The sequence below is a fragment of the Drosophila kikkawai genome, chromosome 3R (genome assembly GCF_030179895.1).
Source record: "Drosophila kikkawai strain 14028-0561.14 chromosome 3R, DkikHiC1v2, whole genome shotgun sequence".
Classification (NCBI taxonomy): domain Eukaryota; kingdom Metazoa; phylum Arthropoda; class Insecta; order Diptera; family Drosophilidae; genus Drosophila; species Drosophila kikkawai.
In genome coordinates, this window is record NC_091731.1 from 34,743,902 (window position 1) to 34,763,504 (window position 19,603).

Consider the following 19,603-nt stretch of genomic DNA (forward strand, 5'->3'; position numbering starts at 1 on the left):
CTGTAACCCTTGTAATTGTTTTTATCCAAATAAAACAATGTAACGCTGATCGAAGACTAAAAATCAATCAATTAACCTGACAAAATATAAATCAATTTAAAAACTTAGCTGTAAAAATTGTTTAAGTATCTTTCGGGAACGAATTTCTTTTCTCTTCCATAAATAAACTCTTTAAAGTGCAAAAAACACTGATTGAACACCTCTATCAATCGGCGCTTACCATTTTATTAATACTTTCGGACTGATACAGATAACCTTATCGCCTCCTTATGTTATGACTCAAATTATTAGTTTTTGTTGGTCAAACTAGCAAATTGTTTGTTAGGGGTAATAATTCTAATTAATATCCATGGCGCCGCGATTCATCAGCCAGGGCAGGACCGCCTGGATGTGTTTGCGGAACCGGGGACTGTTGTAGAGCTGCATCTGGAAGTCCACTCCGGCCTCAGTGTCGCCAATGAAGTTCTCAAAACTGGCGACATCCGTAGGGTCCAGGAGAACGATGGCCATCACGCCAGTGGCCACAGTGTAGCCTAAATATAGAAAATGGAAATGTCTAAATCCACCTTACAAATAACAACAAATACCTACCGAAAAATCCGTGTTTTAAGAGCGACAAGTGAATGTCACGAAGGCTGGGAATGGGCTTTGAGTACTTCAGGATCTTCAGATGCTCCGCCAGACTGTCGTGGTACACCTTAATGTAATAGTCGAATTTGGACAGCTTATCCTCCAGCTTGGTAGAGGAGAGCAGGAAGTAGAGCAAGTCCTGGGCCACGGTTCCGTACCTGGGGATCTGGTAGTCGACCAAGAACACCTCCTTGATCTTGCCAAAGGCGTCGTACTGGAACATTATGTTATTCGACCAGGAATCGCCGTGGTTCAGCACATTAAACTCGTTCGGGTCGACCTTGGCGAACTCGAAACATTTGTCGACAAACAGGGGCTTGAGAGCTTTCTAGTGAGCGTAGAACAGAGCGATGATTACATGGTTAATTGCATACATTAAATAGTAATTACTTACTACTCTGTCAATGTAAAGCTCGTTGTTTTCGTAGGTGGCGCAGCTTTTGACGAATCGTGAGCCCATTCCGTCCATCATCTCAGCCATCATCGGCTTATTTTCCTCCTTAAAGAAGCCCCTGAGCAGGATCTCCGGATACTGGCCTCTGGTTGTTATACGCACGGCGGAGGCAGCATGCCACTGAGCCAACTTGCGGAGCACTCCCTCCGTGTGAGCTTGGTCGAGTCCCTCGAGGCGATTAGCGTTCTTGAACCCCTTGATGCCCAGATCCTCCAGGGCCACATAATCGGTCTCGGCGTTTTTAAGATCATAGCTCTTGGCTCCAAATGTGATCTCAATTCCGACTTCCTTATAAAGAGCCTCCATCTCGGGCACAACCTCATTGTACATAGTTCGCTCGATATCGAAAATGTTAGTCCGCTTCATCATCTCCTTGAACATTTCATTTTGATGCGGCAACTTGACCATGTAGGACACCTTTTTGGTTTTGCCATCTAAGGGGAGGCAAATCTGATTCGTATTTGATCATGAATTCAAAATAATGAACTTACCCTTCAGCTCCACCTCGATGTGTACCCGCAGCATGACGGTGGCGTAGTTATCTCCTGCCGCAGATCCAAGCTCCGCCTTGAAAGTGCTGACTTTGGAGTATCCCTCCACACTTGACTTGAGCACATCCTCAAATAGTTCCGCCTTAATCCACTCTGGTATTTTGCTATCCGCCATTGCAAATAGTTGTAATTAGTTTTTATATTGCGTGTAGAACAAGTATACGCCCGGTTGCACTCGGCTGTGCTGACTGGGGGTCGACAGAGAGGATCAATAGTTTTATACCAGCTGGGGGAAGCTTTTATAATATTTGTGGGTTTTCGAAATAAAGTTTCATAGAACCTGAGGGCTTTCTCTCGATCGTAGTTAGCTTTTTTTCTCTAAAAAAGCTGTTCGCTTATCTAATGGCATTTTCATAAATTTGTGTAGTATAGTGAAGCTTCCAGTGATGTGAAACTTGTAATTGTCTGTATCCACAGGCAAGCCATTTATTGACAACTAAGATTAGAAATCAAGGCTTGTCATAAAAGTGTGCTGACCTTTAGGGACTTATTTAATTAATATAATTAATACCTTATACTGTACTTATTTATTTCGTTTATACATGAAACGAATATTACGATAAATGAGTAAAAAATAAATTAGTCTGTTCATAGTTAATTATTAAACACATACATATATGTTCATAGATAAAAAGCACTCAATACGGCCCTTGTTTTTTAGTTTTGTTTTACTAAAGCTATTCACTTGTGATATATGGCACTTGTTTTATGATATTCTCTCCAGTAATAGCCCGTTTTTGGTTTGCTTCTGAATTCTTTATTATTTTTTGCTAGTATTTATTTTATTTATTTATAATTTTTGTATGATTATAAATTAAAGAATCCCAAAACCAAATTTTCGATCGTTTTGTTTTGGGTCTCTTCTTTGCTTATGCCCTTATATGGATTATGTTTCTCACTTCCCACTCGTTACCTGAGTTATTCAGGTTTGTGTTTCAAATAAAATATTAACGCTAAAACACAGAAATCACTTTTATAGCAAAGAAATAGTTTATATTTATTTAAGTATCCCTTAAGTAGCGAAAAACAAACAAAACCAATTTCTCAATAAATAACCTTTTGAGTGCTTTGCAAACATTAAATGAACTCCTCTATCGATCGGCGTTGCGCCGTTTTATTAATACTTTTGAACAGATATAGATAGCCTTATCGCCACCTTATGTCATGACTCAGCTGAAGAGCTCTAGCTTGGCAAACTAGGAAATGGTTTGTTGGGGGTAACAATACTAATTGGACTCTAGGGCGCCGCGATTGAGCAACCATGGCATGACCCCCTCGATGTGTCTGCGGTACCGAGGACCGCTGTACAGCTGCATCTGGAAGTCTACTCCTGCCTCGGTGTCGCCCACAAAGTTCTCGAAACTGGCCTTTTCCGTGGGATCCAGTAGAACGCCGGCCATGACACCTGTGGCTACTGAAAACCCTGTTAAACGAAACAAAAAAACCCTACTTAATATTTGTTTAAATTTGAAAGAACTCTGATCCTGACTTACCAAAAGATCCGTGCTTGAAGAGTGACAGGTGAATATCTCGCAGGCTGGGAATGGGCTTTGAGTACTTTAGAATTTTTAGGTGCTCCACTAAGTAGCTATGGTACCTTTTAATGTAATAGTCAAACTTGGACAGCTTATCCTCGAATTTGGTGGATGAGAGCAGGAAGTATTGAAGGTCCTGGGCAACGGTGCCATACTTGGGCAGCTGGTAGTCGACCATGTAGACCTCCTTGATCTTGCCAAAGGCATCGTACTGGAACATAATGTTGTTCGACCAGGAATCGCCATGGTTTAGCACATTAAACTCGGTGGGATCGACCTTGGCCATCTCAAACATTTTGTCCATAATCACAGGCTGAAGTTCTTTCTACAGGTGAAAGACAACGAAGTTAGGGTCACATATTTACACACATAATTAGCATTTTTTCCTTCTTACAACTTTCTCGATATACGCCTCGTTGCCCTCGTAAGTGGCACAACATTTGAGGAACTTCTCACCCAGGGACCTTGTCATCTCGGTCATCATTGGGCGATTGTCGTCCTTGAAGAACCCTATGATAAGGTCTTCCGGGTAAGGACCCTTGGTGGCCACTCTCACAGCGCTGGCTGCATGCCACTGGGCCAACTTGAGCAGCACTCTCTCGGTGTGAGTTTGATCCAGCCCTTCGAGTCGATTAGCATTCTTGAATCCCCTCATGCCCAGATCCTCCAACGCCACATAGTCACTCTTGGCATTCTTGAGATCGTAGCTCTTGGCGCCGAAAGTGATCTCCAGGCCTGCGGCCTTGTAAAGAGCCTCCATCTCGGGCACATATTGAAGGTACATGCTGCGCTCCATGTCGAACATGTTGTTCTTCTTTGTCATCTCCTGCAAGATTTCCAGTTGGTGGGGCAGCTTCATCATAAAAGAGACCTTCTTGAATTTGCCATCTGGAAAGAGAAAGGCACACCAAAGTCAGAAGATTGGACCTGGACTAGACTCTATACGAACTTACCCTTCAGCTCCACTTCCACGTGAATCCGTAGCATGATGGTGGCGTAGTTCTCTCCCGCCGCGGATCCGATTTCCGCCTTAAAGTTCTTCACTTTTGAATAGCCTTCTATATCCGTCTTCAGCACATCTTCGAATAGCTCGGCAGTGACCCAATCGGGAATCTTATTATTCGCCATTATGTATACATATATATCACTATTTGGTATTCCAGTAGATGAGAAACGAGGTGTCCGTTTGGACTGCTGGGCACTAACTGAGGCTAGAAGGAGAGGATCATGGGGTTTATATACATTGAAGAGCTAGGTAATTTCCCTCTATCGGCTCTCGCAAGCTCTTCCAATGTGGTGCGATTATTATTTCTCTCTTTTGCAGCTTTCGTTGACGTTTTGTGTTCATATATGGTGTTGTATGGCCTTCCAACTACTTTTCGAAGTGGTGACCCTTGCAGAGAGGTGCTTATCAATGAACCCTTCTTTCTGGCTGTGACTATGGCCAAATATGGAATGATACTAGAGGAGCATATTAAATCCAAGCCTAATCGTACAATACTTTCTGCTAACTAACCCGCCATTGCAGATAATGGAGATTGGTTTTTCTATGAAATATAAAAGGTATACGTCCTTTTGCACTGGGATGGGATGGGAGGATCACTAGATTTATACCAGCTAAAGACAGCTTTCTTTTGTTATAAAGGGTTTTTTTCTCGCTTTCTCACGTTCTATCATTTATAAGCTCATTCTTTCAGTTTTGTTTTGCTAAGCTGTTCGGTTTTGACCTTATAAGGCACTTGTTGCTCGTTCTTCTCTCCACTAATCACCGGCTTTTTGTTTGTTTATTTTGATTTTTATGAAAACGAGAGAAGAAATAAGAATAAGAGAGAGGAAATTAAAGCTTTGGATTGTTATTTCTCATTTTGTTTTGCTCTTCCTTTTTTTTATGCCCTTATATGGTACACAGGTCTCCCACATTACCTGAAGTCCGTGTTTGACATTAAATATTAACACCAATTCCCTGAAAAACTTAACACTGAAAAATTAATGAAAAATGTCACTTAATTTAACTCCATGGTATTCTTCTTATTATTAAATATATATTTTTGAATCTATCTTCTTAAATTCTGATTCAGTTTCTTGGTGTGCTTATATTGAAAATTGTTTGGCCTCCAGGAAGAATCTTTAATACATTTGATCAAATCTACCAAACTGTCTTATACTGATAAGACCTATTTCGACTGATTTTTCTAAAGTCAACGATAATGAGCACAATACCAATATATTTGCCTCTAACTACAAAAGGTTACTGTCTCCTAAAACGATTTCCCCCTTACATTGTTTATTATTGTTATTACTAATTCGTGCGGCAGAGAAACAAAAGTGTTCGTCTTCAATTGCCTCTCCGTAAGCTTTTCTAATGACACCTCAAGTATTTGTCTCTAAAAAGCTTTCATGAACATTTGTTTATTTGTTCATATAGAAAGAAACTTGGCCTTCAACTACTTTTTGGAGTAATGACCTTTACAGAACGGCGTTGTCCATAAACCATTATCTGGTTCTGACTATGATCAAATATGGAATGATACTAGAAATTGTTTATGATACACCCCCTAAATGACTGATAACTCCATATTTATATATTAAAATATTGCAATTGTAATCTTTATTTTGTGTAGTTTAATACATTTTAAAAAGGTTTTATATATCTATTAGGAATGCAGTGAATAGATCTCCCAATTCAACACTAAATTGGTTTAATTTAAATCTAATCTTGACTGATATCCAGAGCTCCTCTATTAAGCAGCCACGGCAGAATCAATTGGATGTGCTTCCTATAGCGGGCATTGTTGTACATTTGCATCTGGAAATCCGCTCCCTCTGCGGAATCGCTGAGGAAGTTCTCAAAACTGGCGCTGTCTGTGGGATCCACCAGAACGGCTGCCATAACTCCAGTGGCTGTAGAATAAGCTGGAAAGAAAAACAGAGTCAATCTTATTCGAGACTCAATTGTTAAATATACCCACCGAATAGTCCGTATTTATACAGTGCCATATGAATATCCTTCAGACTTGGCAGAGGCTTGGAGTATTTCAGGATCTTGAGGTGCTCTACCAGATTATCGTGGTAAATCTTTACGTAATAGTCGAACTTGCTCAGCTTGTCCTCCAGTTTTGTGGATGATATTAGGAAATACAGAAGATCCTGGGCAACAGATCCGTACTTGGGTACCTGATAATCAACCATGTAGACCTCCTTGATCTTGCCAATTTCGTCATACTGGAACATGATGTTGTTCGACCAACAATCGCCGTGGTTTAGCACATTGAACTCCGTAGGATCCACGACACCCAGCTTGAACATTTCATCTATTACCACTGGCTTTAGGGCTTTCTATAGTGAAAGTATGGACTCTATAGTAAAAACCTATTATAGGATACAGCTCATCTTACGATCTTTTCTATGTAAGCTTCGTTTCCCTCGTAGGTGGTGCAGCACTGGAAGAATCTCTGCCCCATTCCTTTCATCATCTCGTTCATCATCGGCTTATTTTCCACCTTAAAGAAGCCCGGGAGCAAGACCTCCGGATACTGGCCTTTGGTGGCTATCCGCACAGCTGTGGCCGCATGCCACTGGGCCAACTTGCAGAGCACTCTCTCGGTGTGCGCTTGGTCGAGTCCCTCGAGGCGATTAGTGTTCTTGAACCCCTTGATGCTCAGATCCTCCAGAGCTACATAGTCGGTCTGGGCATTCCTGAGATCATAGCTGTTGGCGCCAAACCTGACTTCTAATCCTGCCTCCTTGTAGAGTGCCTCCATTTCGGGCACCACCTGGGTGTACATTATGCGTTCGATTTCGAAGACATTCGTGTGCTTCATCACTTCTTGGTACAACTCCAATTGATGTGGCAACTTGACCATGAAAGAGACCCGCTTGGTCTTACCATCTGCGGGCGAGAGTTTCTAAATTTAATAAGCTCTCAAAGTGTTCCCCAAAGTGTCTCACCCTGCAGCTCTACTTCGATGTGAATACGCAGCATAACGGTGGCGTAATTCTCGCCCGCCGCGGATCCCATTTCCGCCTTGAAGCTCCTAACCTTGGAGTATCCCTCCACACTAGACTTGAGGGCATCTTCGAATAGTTCCGCAGTGATCCACTCGGGTATTTTGCTAGCCGCCATGGCAGATAATAGATTTGTTTTCGCTTGTTATAAAAGCGAGAAAATAAAACACGTATACGCCCGGTTGAACGGTGTTCCATTGACTGACAAAAATTTGAGAATTAGATAGTTTTATATCAGGCGATGGAGGAGCTTTAAACATATTGTAGAATTCTGAAGCTTCGTCTAATTCTTCTCTCGCAAGCTTTGCTGATGGAATCTGTGTATAATTCGCTCTCTGAAAGCTTGCTTTGTTTTTAATTTCATAGCATGTTTGTTTACATTCTCTGAATTCACATTCTTCATGGTGATGACCCTAATAATTGAGCTTCCATTAAAATCACCTAATATTAAATATATTCTTAAAAAAACCAACTAATGGTAATTACACTAATTTCGTTGTTAATATAAAAACCATTTGCAATTTGAGTATATATTGATTCTGCTTTCGTTCTTTTTTATATATCTTATGCATATTACGCTGTAATATTTGTCAACAACAAAAATAGATTAATGTACATAATACATTCCTTTATCTTCCAAATATTCTACAGATTTTTCCCTCGTTAGAGTAATTATTCAGATAATTATATAGCAATGTTTGCATGGTATAACTTTATATTATTTAATACTTTTTACAATAAGTTGAGCCCGGTTGAACCTGTTTGGCTCACTGCAACCTCCAGTCACCTTATGTAACCCCGCTCAATCAGCCAGGGCAGTATGACTTTGATCTGTTCCACGTAAGCCGGGAGCAGAAACATCTTCCGCTTGAACGCCGTAGCTTCCTCCGAATTGCCCATCACATTCGCTATATTCGAGTCCAGATCCGGTGGGAGCAGCACTATGGGCAGCATTCGCTGTGCGCATATAAATGCTGAAATTACGAGAGAGATTTGGGATTCAGTAACCATTCCTAAATGAGTTTCGCATCAAGGCCGGCCTTACCCCAGAGACTGTATCGGTGCAGATGGGCTTGGAGCTGAGCCAGTGTGGGTGCGTTCTGGTTGTATCTGAGCAGGCCGAGGTGTTCGACCAGCTGCCGGTGATAATACTCTATGAAATGGTCGAATTTCCCCAGTTTGATTGAGAACTTGGGGGATGTCATCAGCAGGCACATAAGGTCCTGGGCAGGTGTGCCTAAATATAATAGTGTTAATATACCTCTCTTATATTTTTTTACTTTTTGTTACCATATTTGGGCAGCTGAAAATCTACAAAGCAAACATCTTCCACCTCCGACAATGAATCCTTGTACTTGAACATGAAGTTGTTGCACCAGAAATCGCCATGGTTTAGCACACTCAACTCCAGGGGATCGTTTTTGCCAAATTCTATATTCAAATCAGTGAGACGTGATGTGTAGTCGCTCTTTAAAATGCAAATAAAATTATAAACAAATATAAAATATATAAATGTAACCTACTATTAGAACCATTTGTCCCGGATCCAGATTATATGTCTGCATGCACTCCAAGAAAGGCACACAGAAGTTAATATTGAATTCGTCCAGCAATTTCTGGTGCTCGGCTGTGAAGTAGCTTTCTCTGAGTCCCTTTTCGTACTCTCCCAGGTCAACGACCCTTTTTGCTGAGGCTGCATGCCACTGAGCCAGCTTCCTGAGCACAGCCTCCACTTCGAATTGTTCCAGTCCCTGGGTTCTATCCACATTGCTGTAACCCCTCATCCGCAGATCTTCCAATAGGATGTAGTCACATTTGACCGCATTTTCGGGAAACTTCAAATGCAGCGGCTTGAATTTCGGTGATATTGCAGTATTCCTGGCATACATAGCCTCCAGTTCAGGTATCAGGCGATCGTACATATCCAGTTCCGTAGTAAACATATCATGGAAGTCGTGATCCTGGCCATTTGGCACCAAAGGTATCTTTAGTATGTAGCTGACATCTTTGGTGCTATCATCTGTATCTAATCGTTGGTTACTTGATAAGAGCAGAGTAAAACTGACTCACCTTTCAGCTGCATCTCAATATGTATACGCAGCACGATTGTCAGATAGTTCTCGCCTTTGCTGATCGCAGCTCCAGGGACAAACTTAACGATGGCCTTGAAGTTTTTGATGTTCTGTTCTAATAAGCCATGGAAAAGCTGTTGGTTAACCCATTCTGGGATCCCTATTTCTGTCATTATTAGTATTTTGCTTAGATGATGCACTGGCGTCTGATGCGAATGCCTTTCTGTGAGATACTGTCTCCAAAACATGATGTTTTATGGCACTAAAAGCTTTTGGTTGACTCTCTTAAAAGCTATGAGGGAATCAAACAGCTTTTAAGAGAAATCGTTTAATCGGTGTCTTCCAATAGCTAATCTGTGTTTTGCAGATTGGTAAATAAAAGTAGCCTTCTTAATCACAATTATCTCATAACTAAAACCCATTTATTAAATCTTCATATTTAATTTTTATTCCTTTTTTAGTCTCAATAGCAGTACTCTATGACTTGGCATTGTGCATGAAGACGTGACGCCTCAGCTTGTCCGGCCGCGCAAATTCCTTGGCACAGAAGGTGCACTGATAGGGTCGCTCGCCCGTATGCTTCCGGCGGTGAACCTTCAGCTCGTAGTAGACCGTAAAGCGCATCTCACAGAGATCACACTTGAACGGCTTCTCCCCCATGTGGCGCCGCATGTGGATGTTCAGCTTGTTGGGCGTCAGGGCTTCCAGGCCGCAGAGCGAGCACAGATACTTCTTGCCCGGGTTCTTTTTGGCCACGTGCATGTCCCGAATATGCTTCTCCAAGCTGGGCTGAACGACAAAGGAACGCCAGCAGTGGGGGCACTGGTAGCGGAATCTTCGTTTTCTTCGCGACGGCGGCTGATTTTCCGGCATGGCGGGTTGCTTGGGATGCTGGGTGGCCAGGTGTAAAGCAAGATTCTCCTCCCACATGAATTTGTAGCCACACCGCTGGCAGGCGAACTTCTTTTCGTTGTTTCTGCACTGTCTGCTCAAGTGCTGTTCCAGCATAAACTGAAAAATAAGGAGTATATATAAAAGATAAAAGTAAATATAATTCTATAGGTACTCCCACCTTATCCACACTCTTGAAGATGCAATGCTCGCAGGAATGCGGCAGCTTGTCGAAGCTATGCAGGGAGTACTGGTGCTCGCTCATCTCGCGGCGGCGTCGGAAGCTTAGCTCGCAGAGGTCGCAACTGTAGGTTCTACTGGCCTGGAAACCCTCCTCATCACTGTCGTCCGTATCCTCCAACAGCAGCTCAAAGCCAGTTTCAGTGCTTATCATGTACGCCGATGGCAGGTCGCTGTGCCCGCCCTGCATGGCGATGTGGCGCCGCAGATCCGCCACGCTGATGAACTGAATGTCGCACACTTTACACTGGATACTCTTCTGGCCCGCATGCTTGGAGGCATCCGCCAGCAGAGTCTCGGCCAGTGGCAGATCCTGCCCTGTGAAGCCGTGCCGCTGCACGTGCTTGTAGAGCAGACCTGGGCGGTAGAAGGTGCGCGTGCACCAGCGGCATGGAATTAGCTGTGCGTTGCCGTCCCGGTGCACCATCAGCTTGTGCTTGGTCACGGCGCTCTTGTCCTGGAAGCTGCGGGAGCACTGATCGCAGGAGTAGTACTCTTGCTAAGACATTGATGCCGAAAAATACAAGAAATAAAAAGAGATTTATTAACGACTTAATATTGATTTAAGCAAATAATTCAAGGCATTTACAAAACGTAATAATTAAATTAAAATTTAAATTAAAAATTAAAATTAGGGTTCGTTTTTGAAAGCCTTTGAATGGTTTCTCGTAAAGGTTCCCTTCATTTCACAGTCGAGGCTCACCTTGCTCTTGTGCTCGACGAGATGGGCGCGCAGGTTTCGCCGCCAGAAGAAGCGCTGCGGACACTTTTCGCACTGGAAACGCTTCAGCGTGTTCTGGCACAGCTGGCTGGTGTGGTGCTCCAACAGCTGGGCACTGAGAAAGCGGGAATCGCAACGCTGGCAGACATACGGCGCATCCAGCCAGGTGTGCTCCTGTCGGTGGTGCTGATGCAGCAGGTACTTCCTTGGCCACCTGGCCTCGGGGGAGTCACACAGCTCGCAGGCGTAGCTGCGTCGCAGCACCACATCCGCCTCGCCTTCACCATCGCTGTCTGTGTCCGAGCTGTCCATATTCATCTCATAGCGCGCCTGGTTGGTAATGGAATAGTAGCGGCCATACACCCCCAGCCTGAGATCCCGGAATATCCGACGCTTTAGGCCCTCCGTCGTGGACTCGACGGCAGTCTTGAAGAAGCCCTCGGCTATGCGCTCGATGGGCTCTCCATGGGCCTCGAAATCAAAGTCTGTGGGATGGGCGTGCAGGTGATCCCTCAGCTCGCGCAGCTTGGTAAACCGGCGAAGGCAGATCATGCACTTGATTTCCTTGGCCCCATTCGGCTCGCAGCTGTGCGGATCAAAGTCCTCGACGCGTCGATTGATCCTCGAGGTTTTGGCTGAGGATGACGTGGCCAAGGCTGCAGATGTGGAGGCTAGCGGGAGATCGTCCTCCGAGTCCGATTGCTTCTTGTCCCGATCCGTGTGCTCCCGGTGCTTGTGCTTGATCAGGCTGACAATGTACTTGTAGGATTTGCTGCACTGATCGCACTTGTAGTAGTTGTCCACGCTGCAGTTACCTTCGTCTTCGTCCGAGAGTCTGCGGGAGAATTATCAAATCAGATGAAAAGATCTAGCTCGATGGGTATACAAAGGTGCCAGCAGAATCGAGATTTCTATGGAGCCCCTATAATGCCTTAATTTAGTTAATAGATCTCGCTACTCACTCGACTGCCTTTATGATGCTGTGCACCAGGGCATCAGTATTGCCGCGACTGCGCTGCGTGGAGGTTCCCGAGGTGGAAGCTGGACTAGAGGGACTCGCATCGCCAGGCATCACCGAGGGCCTGCCGGGCATCTTCCGCCTGGACGTCTTTGAGGGCAAAAGACTCGCTCCGTGCTCTGCGTGCTTGTGTTTCACCAGCGCCATAACATACTTGTAGGCCTTGTCGCACTGATCGCACTTGTAGTAGTTGTCATCGTCGTCTATCCTGGTGAGTCAAGAGCAAACCATTAGAGACTAGACTAAATATTAAGGGAAATCACTCACTCCTCGCCTGGCTTTGGGGGCAGGCCATGATCCCGCTGCTTGTGGCGATACAGATTGGTGACGTAGCGAAACGCCTTGTTGCACACCTCGCAGATGTTGTGCTTCTCCTCGGCGTTGACGGGCTGTGGGGCTGGGGAGACCTTTCGCTGGCGCAATGGGACATCTTCTTGGTCGCCTCCATCCGAGTCACTAAAGTGCACAATGGTGCGCTTGACGAGCCGCGAGCGTACCAGAGGATCGGCGGTAACCCCGCCTCTTCCCATCTTCATTGGCGGCTCCAGCACCTCGGACTTGATGGTCACGCCCTCGATTTCGAACAAATGAATGGGTGTCTCCCTGAGAGCCTCCAGGGCCTCGGAGCCCAGCATTTCGTCCCCAGAGTCGTCGCCCAGCTTGCGCAGCCACAGCTCGTGCGTTTGCCGTGCCTGCAGCACAAAGTCGTAGGTAGTCTCCAGCTTCTGGGCGCAGGCGGAGCACAGCCACTGGGGGAACTTCTCCGCCCGGGCCATAGCCACCTATTAAAGCAATAATTCGCATTAATGCGGGCGGAAATTGGCTGACAATAGCTAGCCCACCTCGATCCTCGTTAGCTCGACCAGCAGCTGTCCGAAGGTCTTCTCCGCGTATTTTTCCACCGGCGTCTCAATCCAGTAGCGTCCGTCATCTCCGCCGCAGATTCTGCACGTCCGCGTCATCCTTCTAGCACATTTAATGCGTTTAATTCGTAATTCCCAGCACGAAAAGGCAAAAAGCGTCTGATAAAAATTGTCAAGTAAACAGCTGAGCGGCGGGTGCAGTGTTGGGTAGCGGTGCATCGGTTGAGCATGATGGAAGTATGTAAGGTGGTCATACCAGCATGAACCGTTAGCATTTATTTTCCGCTTTCTCTGCTCTTGGCTTATTTAAGAGTTCATTTAGCTAAATTTTGCTCAGAATATTGCTTATGTGGGTGGTCATAGCCTGGCAACACTGTAGCAATATCATACTGTAAAAATGGACCACCTTATATAATTGTACCATGAAAGAGAGCAGCTCTCGCGACCACCTTATGGTTATGGGTTATGAATTGCCAAATCTGGTCACACTGCCAATATCTCTTGTTGCATTTTCTCAAAACTCAAAGATTTACATTGTTTTTCCTAGTTTCTTATTGTTTTTCGAGCATAAAAATATACCTGATGTAACTACGGCGCCGGCACAATGCTTCCCCCAAATATTTGCCGCACTTGTGCGGTCCAGAACACGGACTTACGGCCACTGTCCACCTGTCTGGCCAAAGACGCCTCAAAAAGTTTCTATGATGTGCTCCAGGAGCTAACGCAAATCGATGTAAGTAGACATTGAGATCCAGAAATAACCCTCTAATACTCTTTATCCGATTATATAGCCCCTGGTTGAGAGCTCGGGTGACAGTCTGCCGCAACATCTCTGCACCGAGTGCCTGGCGAGATTGGAAAGTGCCTATGCTTTTGTGGAACAGGCCAGAAAAGTCAATGGCGAGCTCTTGGTTCGTTTGCGGGAATGCCTCGAAGAAATGCCCATTGACATTCCGCAGGAGGAGCAGCATATCAAAACCGAAGTAGATATCGATGAGGCGACTCCCAAGTTTGTTGTGGATTCCCCAGGAATATCACCTGTGGAGTTCAAATGGCAGCCGGAAAGTGACAGCGATGAGGAACCTGCTGAAGCAGCAGTCAGTGATGAGTGAGTTTTATAAACTTGTATTAAAGCTTGTATTAATTCCATTTCTCCTTAGGAATCAGGCCGAGAAGAAGCCCTATTCCCTGCGACGTAGTTCACGGAAACTCAAGCAGCCTGTGGAGAGCGATACTGAGGAATTGGAGTTACCATTAGAACCATCGCCCATCAAACGCCGTCGTGGCCGTCCGCCCGGCCCGGCCAAGCGCCAGTCTATGACCTCCGATGGCCGCCATGCCTGCAAGGTGTGCGGCAAGACCTTCTCCTGGTTCCGCGATATGCAGCGCCATGCCCGCATCCATTTCGAGAAATCCAACGCTTACGTATGCGACACCTGCGGCAAGGGATTCTTGCGCAAGGACAAGTACACATTCCACCTGCGCTGTCACGAAAAGCGCGATGCCAAAAGCAAGGCTCTGGAGCTGGGTAACGAATGGCGCTTCGCCGAACGGCTTTACAGTTCCGGCAGGCTAAAGAGAATTGAGTGCAAGCTGTGTGGCTTGAAGTGCCCGCGAATTCAAGAGCTCAGAACTCACTTGGTCAGCCATCAGAATGTGGAGAGCCTGTCCCAGTTGAGGGAGAATAGCGATGTAATCAAGGAGCACTATGCCGAGCTTCTAAACAACTTGGAAGGCGCCAAGCAGCACATTATCAAGGACATAGAGGCAGGGCACTTGGACAAGTTTGCTTCCGTGGTGAATATTCATGGCTACGAGTTGGGATTATGTGACTCGGACGAGGAATCACCCGGCGGAGAGTCCAAATATGAATGCACAATGTGCAATCTCTCCTTTTCCAGGAAACATCAAATGGTGAGGCACACACTGGAGGAGCACGCCCAATCCTCTACTTCAGAGCTTCCCTGGCAACGCTGCAGCTTTTGTAAAGTCGGATTCCTGTGCTCCAGACTGTACGAGTGCCATGTAAACACCCAGTGTCAAAGCAAACTAAAGCGATATCGCTGCCCCAAGTGTCCGGGGAAGTTTATGTGGCCGGAGAATCAGCACAGGCACGCTTGCTCACATAGTCACGAGGAAACCACGTCTGCCCGCCACATCTCCTGCTCCTTGTGCGATGAAACGCTGCCCAGTTTGGCCCAATTGCGCATACACCTGGTTACCCACCAGAATAATATCAATCCGGAGCAAAATTCCACCTTCTTTCGTTCGTTCTATCCCAACGGATTGGACTGCACTCCGGAGGAGCTGGGTGTTCGCGTAGCCGAGGACTTTGAGGTGCAGGACTTTGATCGCTACTACAATGCGTGCACGGGCAGTGGCCAAGAGCTGGATCTCTTTGATTCCGAGACGGAGCAGAGCGGCAACGACCGGGAGGAGGACGAGAAGCCCACCTCCCACACCTGTTTGCTGTGTGGAAAGGTCACAAACAGACTAACGACCCTGCTGCAGCACCAGAACAACGCCCATTCAAGGGCCACGACGACTGAGTTGCCTTGTTCCTGCCAGGATTGTGGCGCTAGCTTTATAAGTGATGCCCTGCTGCTGCAGCACCGCCGCCGGATCTGTGGCAAGAAACATTTCCGCCATCACTGCCAGAGTTGCAATTTGCGGTTCATCTGGCCAAGCAACTACGAACTGCATCTGAAGACCCACCATTGCCAAGGGGAGGAGGAGCAACTCCTGGAGGGTGAGCATCGGGACGCCAAGTTGCAGTGCGATGAGTGCGAAAAGGTCTTTGTCTGGCACAAGGATCTCACGCGTCACAAGCGGCTGCACCTGCCTCAGTCGGCGCAGTTCGAGTGTCCGCACTGCGATCGAAAGTTCCACCGCAAGGATGGCCTAAAGTCTCACCTGCGTGTGCACTCCGAAGAGCAGCCTCTTATAACCGAGAGTAGTCAGGTTCTTGCCCTGCTCTCCCGTCCTCATGGCTCCAAGCAGATCCAGTGCATGATATGTCTCTCCCGCCACTCCAAGATCTCTGATTTGCGAGCACACCTGGCCGCCCATCAGTACGGATTGAACTTCTCCGAGGAGACCGATATCTCCCATATCTCAAAGGCGCTGCATCCGGAAGTGGGTACAATCTTGGACAGAGATGAACTGGCGGATAGAATTATGGCTGATGTGGAAAACGGATTCGAGTTGGAACGATTTATTTCCATTACCAATGAGGCTGGCTTGGAGCTCAACTTGGACAGCAGCGAGACGGACACGGGATCCGAGCAAGAGGAGGAACAGCTTTCCAGCGTGAAATATGCCTGCCAGCTATGTCCCACGGTGGTGAACAGAAAGCATAAGCTTTATGCCCACCAAGGGGAGACTCATCAGTGGGAGGAGGCACCGTTTATTTGCTCCCACTGTCAGGCTAGGTTTGTCAGCGAATCCCTGCTAGAACATCACTCCAGGACCTTTTGCGGTAACGCCCAGAAGCGCTTTCAGTGCCGCAAATGCCCGCTCCGCTTCCGCTGGCAAGAGAACCTGAAGCAACACCTACATCTGTCCCATCAGCAGGCTGAGATGCCACCGGCAGAGGACTCTACGCAATCGGAAACCGAATTTCAATGCGGCGAATGCCAGCGAACGTTCAAGATGCAGAAGGATCTCACGCGGCACACCATGATGCATGCCCGGGAGGCCACGGTCTACCGTTGCCGTTGGTGTGCTCGTCGTTTCTACCGCTGGGCCAATCTCCTGCAGCACATCGCGCGCCATGGCATCCGAGCTAGTGAGTTGCACTATGCCGAGGCTCTGCTGGACTCCTACGGACATCCAGGCGGGCAGAAAACTGTGGAGTGCCGGGTGTGCAATGTCAGTTTCGCTAGTATAGCCGCCCTGCGTCTGCATCTGGAAACCATGCCGGCGGGGAGCCATCACGAGCTCTCCTCGTTGAAGAACTACTCGATCACCAACCAAATGGGCTTTGAACTGGAGCTCCAGGATTCGGAAACTGATGAGGAGCAGTCGAAGCCGCCCGGAGTACCTGCCTACTATACGTGCGGCATGTGCCAGCTGAGGTGCGTGCGAAAGTTCGAGCTGCAACAGCACCAGCAGGCCATGCACCGCCTGGAGAAGATTCCCGATGGCTGCGACCAGTGCATCTTCAAAAGCGTCTGCCCCGATCTCATTGCCCATCACAAGAGGACGCAGTGCGGCAACCGGGAGAAGCAGTTCACGTGCTCTCGCTGCGGCTACAAGTTCATGTGGGAGTCGAACCTGCTGACGCACATGCAGCTGCAGCACGGCAAGACGGACAATCCGGAGCAGGAGGAAGGCAAAGAGCCTTCGCCGGAAGAGCCAAAGGCCGGGAGCCCGGTTTTCCAGTGTGCCCTCTGCCCGAGGAAGTACAACCGAAAGGACCGTCTCTCAGCGCACGTTAAAAAGTTCCATGGGCCCGATGGCCGGGGCCCCGATGTGGTCAAGGTTCGTCCTGCCAGAGCCGCCTCCCCCAAGGAACCGAAGCGCTTCCTGTGCGCTTTCTGCGGCAAGGCGGTCAGTTCCTCCTCCAACCTGATCATCCATATGCGTCGCCATACCGGCGAGAAGCCTTTCAAGTGCGAGTTCTGCTCCATGGCCTTCCCACGATCCTCGGACCTTATGTGCCACCGACGAACGCATACCGGAGAGCGGCCGCACGTGTGTACCGTCTGCCAGAAGGGATTCGCCCGCTCCTACAAGCTGCAGCAGCACATGCGCATCCACAGCGGCGAGCGGCCGTACAAGTGCACCTATTGCGAGAAGAGCTTCACCCAGTCCAACGACCTGACACTCCACATCCGTCGGCACACAGGCGAGCGGCCATATCAGTGCGGCATCTGCGGGGAGCGTTTCATCCAGGGAACAGCGCTGAAGAATCATCGCCTGCAGCAGGGCCACTACGAGGAGGGTCAGACTTCTGGGGAGCCTGCAAGGCGCACGGTTTTGGAACAGTTTACTGTATGAGATTGGGGAATAAAAATTCGGTTCATAAAAATATCAAGGAAGGTTTTTTTCTTTTCCTGGGGAGTTTACACAGAAATTTTGGATTAACTTTTACAAGAACTAAAATCACTTAAACCGATTGTAAGCCTTTGGCTTCCTGAAAAAGCTTTCTTTTTTTGTTTTAATTCAAATTAAAGATAAACTAGGAAGAAGAAAATATATGATTGGAAATTACTAAAATCATAATACCCTTCAAGACCTGAAATAAATGATTTCTTTAAATGGATATTTAACCATATTTGTATGATTATACATATATATTTTTATACCCTTGCAGGGTATTATAATTTCAGTCAGAAGTTTGCAACGCAGTGATGGAGACCTTTCCCACCCTATAAAGTAATTTTATATAATTTTAGGATTGCCAGAGATGAAGCTAAAGGAGCGAGCAGCTGGCTGGACAGACCTCAACCGGATGGCAGTAGAGGACGGTGATCGAATCTTGGCTCCGGGCTATATGAAAGCCTGCAGCAGGAGTAGATAATTAAAATATTTATAAATGCAATTTAAATATGTAAATGTAATTGATGGAACACACAAATATGAATCAATAAAAGATGGTGAAATCAATGCGCAATTTTTTTGTGAAGGCGGCATTTATTTGGGATCGTTTGGGGAAAAATCTGATTATTTTGAAAGCAAAACCTAAATTTTAAAATTTTTTTCTGCATTTTAAAATTTTTTAAATTTTTGTCTTAATTTTTAAAATTTTTCTGAATTTTTTAATTTTTTTCTGAATTTTTAACATTTTTTTTCAGATTTTTTTATTTTTATTTAAGAATTTTTTGTTGAATTCTTTAATATTTTTAAATTTTTTAACTGCCAAATTTGAATTTGAATTTAACTGCCAAATTTGAATTTAACGACGATCAGTTTTAGTGTGCCCAGGTGCAGTTGTAAAATAAAACCTAAATTTGGATTCAAAAGTCTCCGCTTACTTGCTCAGAATCCTAAATGGTTTGAAACTTGGACTTTTTATAACAGTTTATACCAGTTTTCAGTTGCTTGCTGCTGATTTCTGTTCGCCTGTTACCCCAATTTGGGAAACGGGCAATTTGCATGGAAATGTTCGGAAATTTGTATGGGCTGCTGTAGGGATGTTGTTGTAAAAAGGTTGTTGTTGCCATAAGCTGTTGTTGTCGGCAACAAATAGGTATAAATGCATAAAATGAAATATAAAAGTTTATACCAATTATTATTTTTGGACAAAAGTTTTTATAACAGTTTATACCAGTTTTCAGTTGCTTGCTGCTGGTTTCTATTCGCCTGTTACCCCAGTTTGGAAAGCGGCCAAATCGAATGAAAAAATTTGCTCACTTGCATCAGTGATGCTCATCTCCATCAGTGATGCTCATCTAGCTATATTGCAATATTGGGAGGCTATAAAATCGGGCTTAATGACAGTGATGCTCATCTGGCTATATTGCAATATTGGAAGGCTATAAAATCAGACTTTGCATCAGTGATGCTCATGTAGCTATTTTGCAATATTGGAAGGCAATATATTAGGCTTAATGGCAGTGATGCTCATCTAGCTATATTTCTTTATTGGGACAAAATAGATAGATGAGCATCACTGATGC

General features: G+C 45.9%; 6 protein-coding genes across 8 annotated transcripts; 1 reads left to right on the forward strand and 5 right to left on the reverse strand.

Annotated features, from left to right (window-relative positions):
• Nucleotides 1-192: 192 nt before the first annotated feature.
• Nucleotides 193-1,831, reverse strand: LOC108072004 (uncharacterized). The gene is made up of 4 exons (XM_017162981.3): nucleotides 1,576-1,831; nucleotides 1,025-1,518; nucleotides 592-958; nucleotides 193-533 (listed from the first exon to the last, which is right to left on the reverse strand). Exons 1-4 carry the CDS (start codon nucleotides 1,748-1,750, stop codon nucleotides 337-339), a joined length of 1,233 nt encoding a protein of 410 aa, XP_017018470.1. The 5' UTR covers nucleotides 1,751-1,831; the 3' UTR covers nucleotides 193-336.
• A 793-nt stretch (nucleotides 1,832-2,624) lies between these two features.
• Nucleotides 2,625-4,361, reverse strand: LOC108072003 (uncharacterized). Of its 2 annotated transcripts, XM_070287379.1 has the most exons (5): nucleotides 4,124-4,361; nucleotides 3,565-4,058; nucleotides 3,233-3,495; nucleotides 3,129-3,183; nucleotides 2,915-3,058 (listed from the first exon to the last, which is right to left on the reverse strand). In XM_070287379.1, exons 1-5 carry the CDS (start codon nucleotides 4,296-4,298, stop codon nucleotides 3,047-3,049), a joined length of 999 nt encoding a protein of 332 aa, XP_070143480.1. In that variant the 5' UTR covers nucleotides 4,299-4,361; the 3' UTR covers nucleotides 2,915-3,046. The 2 variants fall into 2 exon arrangements, with proteins under 2 accessions (XP_017018467.1, XP_070143480.1); XM_017162978.3 differs by having other exon boundaries at nucleotides 2,625-3,058; nucleotides 3,129-3,495.
• A 1,421-nt stretch (nucleotides 4,362-5,782) lies between these two features.
• On the reverse strand, nucleotides 5,783-7,361 carry LOC108072010 (CHK domain ov1). Its single transcript, XM_017162988.3, has 4 exons — nucleotides 7,119-7,361; nucleotides 6,566-7,059; nucleotides 6,140-6,506; nucleotides 5,783-6,083 (listed from the first exon to the last, which is right to left on the reverse strand). The coding sequence occupies exons 1-4, from the start codon at nucleotides 7,291-7,293 to the stop codon at nucleotides 5,881-5,883; spliced, it is 1,239 nt and encodes a 412-aa protein (XP_017018477.1). The 5' UTR covers nucleotides 7,294-7,361; the 3' UTR covers nucleotides 5,783-5,880.
• A 390-nt stretch (nucleotides 7,362-7,751) lies between these two features.
• Nucleotides 7,752-9,467, reverse strand: CHKov2 (CHK domain ov2). Of its 2 annotated transcripts, XM_017163003.3 has the most exons (5): nucleotides 9,246-9,467; nucleotides 8,699-9,195; nucleotides 8,466-8,643; nucleotides 8,221-8,412; nucleotides 7,752-8,149 (listed from the first exon to the last, which is right to left on the reverse strand). In XM_017163003.3, the coding sequence occupies exons 1-5, from the start codon at nucleotides 9,418-9,420 to the stop codon at nucleotides 7,959-7,961; spliced, it is 1,233 nt and encodes a 410-aa protein (XP_017018492.1). In that variant the 5' UTR covers nucleotides 9,421-9,467; the 3' UTR covers nucleotides 7,752-7,958. The 2 variants fall into 2 exon arrangements, 1 of the variants encoding a protein (XP_017018492.1); XR_011445209.1 differs by lacking the exon at nucleotides 7,752-8,149 and having other exon boundaries at nucleotides 8,276-8,412; nucleotides 8,466-8,606.
• Nucleotides 9,468-9,690: 223 nt separating this feature from the next.
• On the reverse strand, nucleotides 9,691-13,186 carry LOC108072108 (zinc finger protein 420). The gene is made up of 6 exons (XM_017163130.3): nucleotides 12,960-13,186; nucleotides 12,385-12,899; nucleotides 12,062-12,325; nucleotides 11,082-11,934; nucleotides 10,320-10,877; nucleotides 9,691-10,258 (listed from the first exon to the last, which is right to left on the reverse strand). The coding sequence occupies exons 1-6, from the start codon at nucleotides 13,077-13,079 to the stop codon at nucleotides 9,725-9,727; spliced, it is 2,844 nt and encodes a 947-aa protein (XP_017018619.1). The 5' UTR covers nucleotides 13,080-13,186; the 3' UTR covers nucleotides 9,691-9,724.
• Nucleotides 13,187-13,472: 286 nt separating this feature from the next.
• On the forward strand, nucleotides 13,473-17,998 carry LOC108072107 (zinc finger protein 658B). Its single transcript, XM_017163128.2, has 3 exons — nucleotides 13,473-13,713; nucleotides 13,772-14,088; nucleotides 14,141-17,998. The coding sequence occupies exons 1-3, from the start codon at nucleotides 13,585-13,587 to the stop codon at nucleotides 17,979-17,981; spliced, it is 4,287 nt and encodes a 1,428-aa protein (XP_017018617.1). The 5' UTR covers nucleotides 13,473-13,584; the 3' UTR covers nucleotides 17,982-17,998.
• Nucleotides 17,999-19,603: the final 1,605 nt, after the last annotated feature.

Coding starts and splice junctions, on each gene's coding strand:
- CHKov2 (XM_017163003.3), bottom strand. CDS start 9,420: ATGACAGAAATAGGGATCCCAGAATGGGTTAACCAACAGCTTTTCCAT. Junction 8,644..8,698: donor CGGGACAAATGGTTCTAATA/GTAGGTTACATT, acceptor TGCATTTTAAAG/AGCGACTACACATCACGTCT. Junction 8,150..8,220: donor GCACCGATACAGTCTCTGGG/GTAAGGCCGGCC, acceptor TCGTAATTTCAG/CATTTATATGCGCACAGCGA.
- LOC108072107 (XM_017163128.2), top strand. CDS start 13,585: ATGCTTCCCCCAAATATTTGCCGCACTTGTGCGGTCCAGAACACGGAC. Junction 13,714..13,771: donor AGGAGCTAACGCAAATCGAT/GTAAGTAGACAT, acceptor CCGATTATATAG/CCCCTGGTTGAGAGCTCGGG. Junction 14,089..14,140: donor GAAGCAGCAGTCAGTGATGA/GTGAGTTTTATA, acceptor ATTTCTCCTTAG/GAATCAGGCCGAGAAGAAGC.
- LOC108072003 (XM_017162978.3), bottom strand. CDS start 4,298: ATGGCGAATAATAAGATTCCCGATTGGGTCACTGCCGAGCTATTCGAA. Junction 3,496..3,564: donor AGGCGTATATCGAGAAAGTT/GTAAGAAGGAAA, acceptor TTTCACCTGTAG/AAAGAACTTCAGCCTGTGAT. Junction 3,059..3,128: donor CTTCAAGCACGGATCTTTTG/GTAAGTCAGGAT, acceptor TTCGTTTAACAG/GGTTTTCAGTAGCCACAGGT.
- LOC108072010 (XM_017162988.3), bottom strand. CDS start 7,293: ATGGCGGCTAGCAAAATACCCGAGTGGATCACTGCGGAACTATTCGAA. Junction 7,060..7,118: donor CATCGAAGTAGAGCTGCAGG/GTGAGACACTTT, acceptor TCTCGCCCGCAG/ATGGTAAGACCAAGCGGGTC. Junction 6,084..6,139: donor GTATAAATACGGACTATTCG/GTGGGTATATTT, acceptor TTTTCTTTCCAG/CTTATTCTACAGCCACTGGA.
- LOC108072004 (XM_017162981.3), bottom strand. CDS start 1,750: ATGGCGGATAGCAAAATACCAGAGTGGATTAAGGCGGAACTATTTGAG. Junction 1,519..1,575: donor CATCGAGGTGGAGCTGAAGG/GTAAGTTCATTA, acceptor GCCTCCCCTTAG/ATGGCAAAACCAAAAAGGTG. Junction 534..591: donor CTTAAAACACGGATTTTTCG/GTAGGTATTTGT, acceptor TTCTATATTTAG/GCTACACTGTGGCCACTGGC.
- LOC108072108 (XM_017163130.3), bottom strand. CDS start 13,079: ATGACGCGGACGTGCAGAATCTGCGGCGGAGATGACGGACGCTACTGG. Junction 12,900..12,959: donor TCGAGCTAACGAGGATCGAG/GTGGGCTAGCTA, acceptor TTGCTTTAATAG/GTGGCTATGGCCCGGGCGGA. Junction 10,878..11,081: donor TCGTCGAGCACAAGAGCAAG/GTGAGCCTCGAC, acceptor TCAATGTCTTAG/CAAGAGTACTACTCCTGCGA.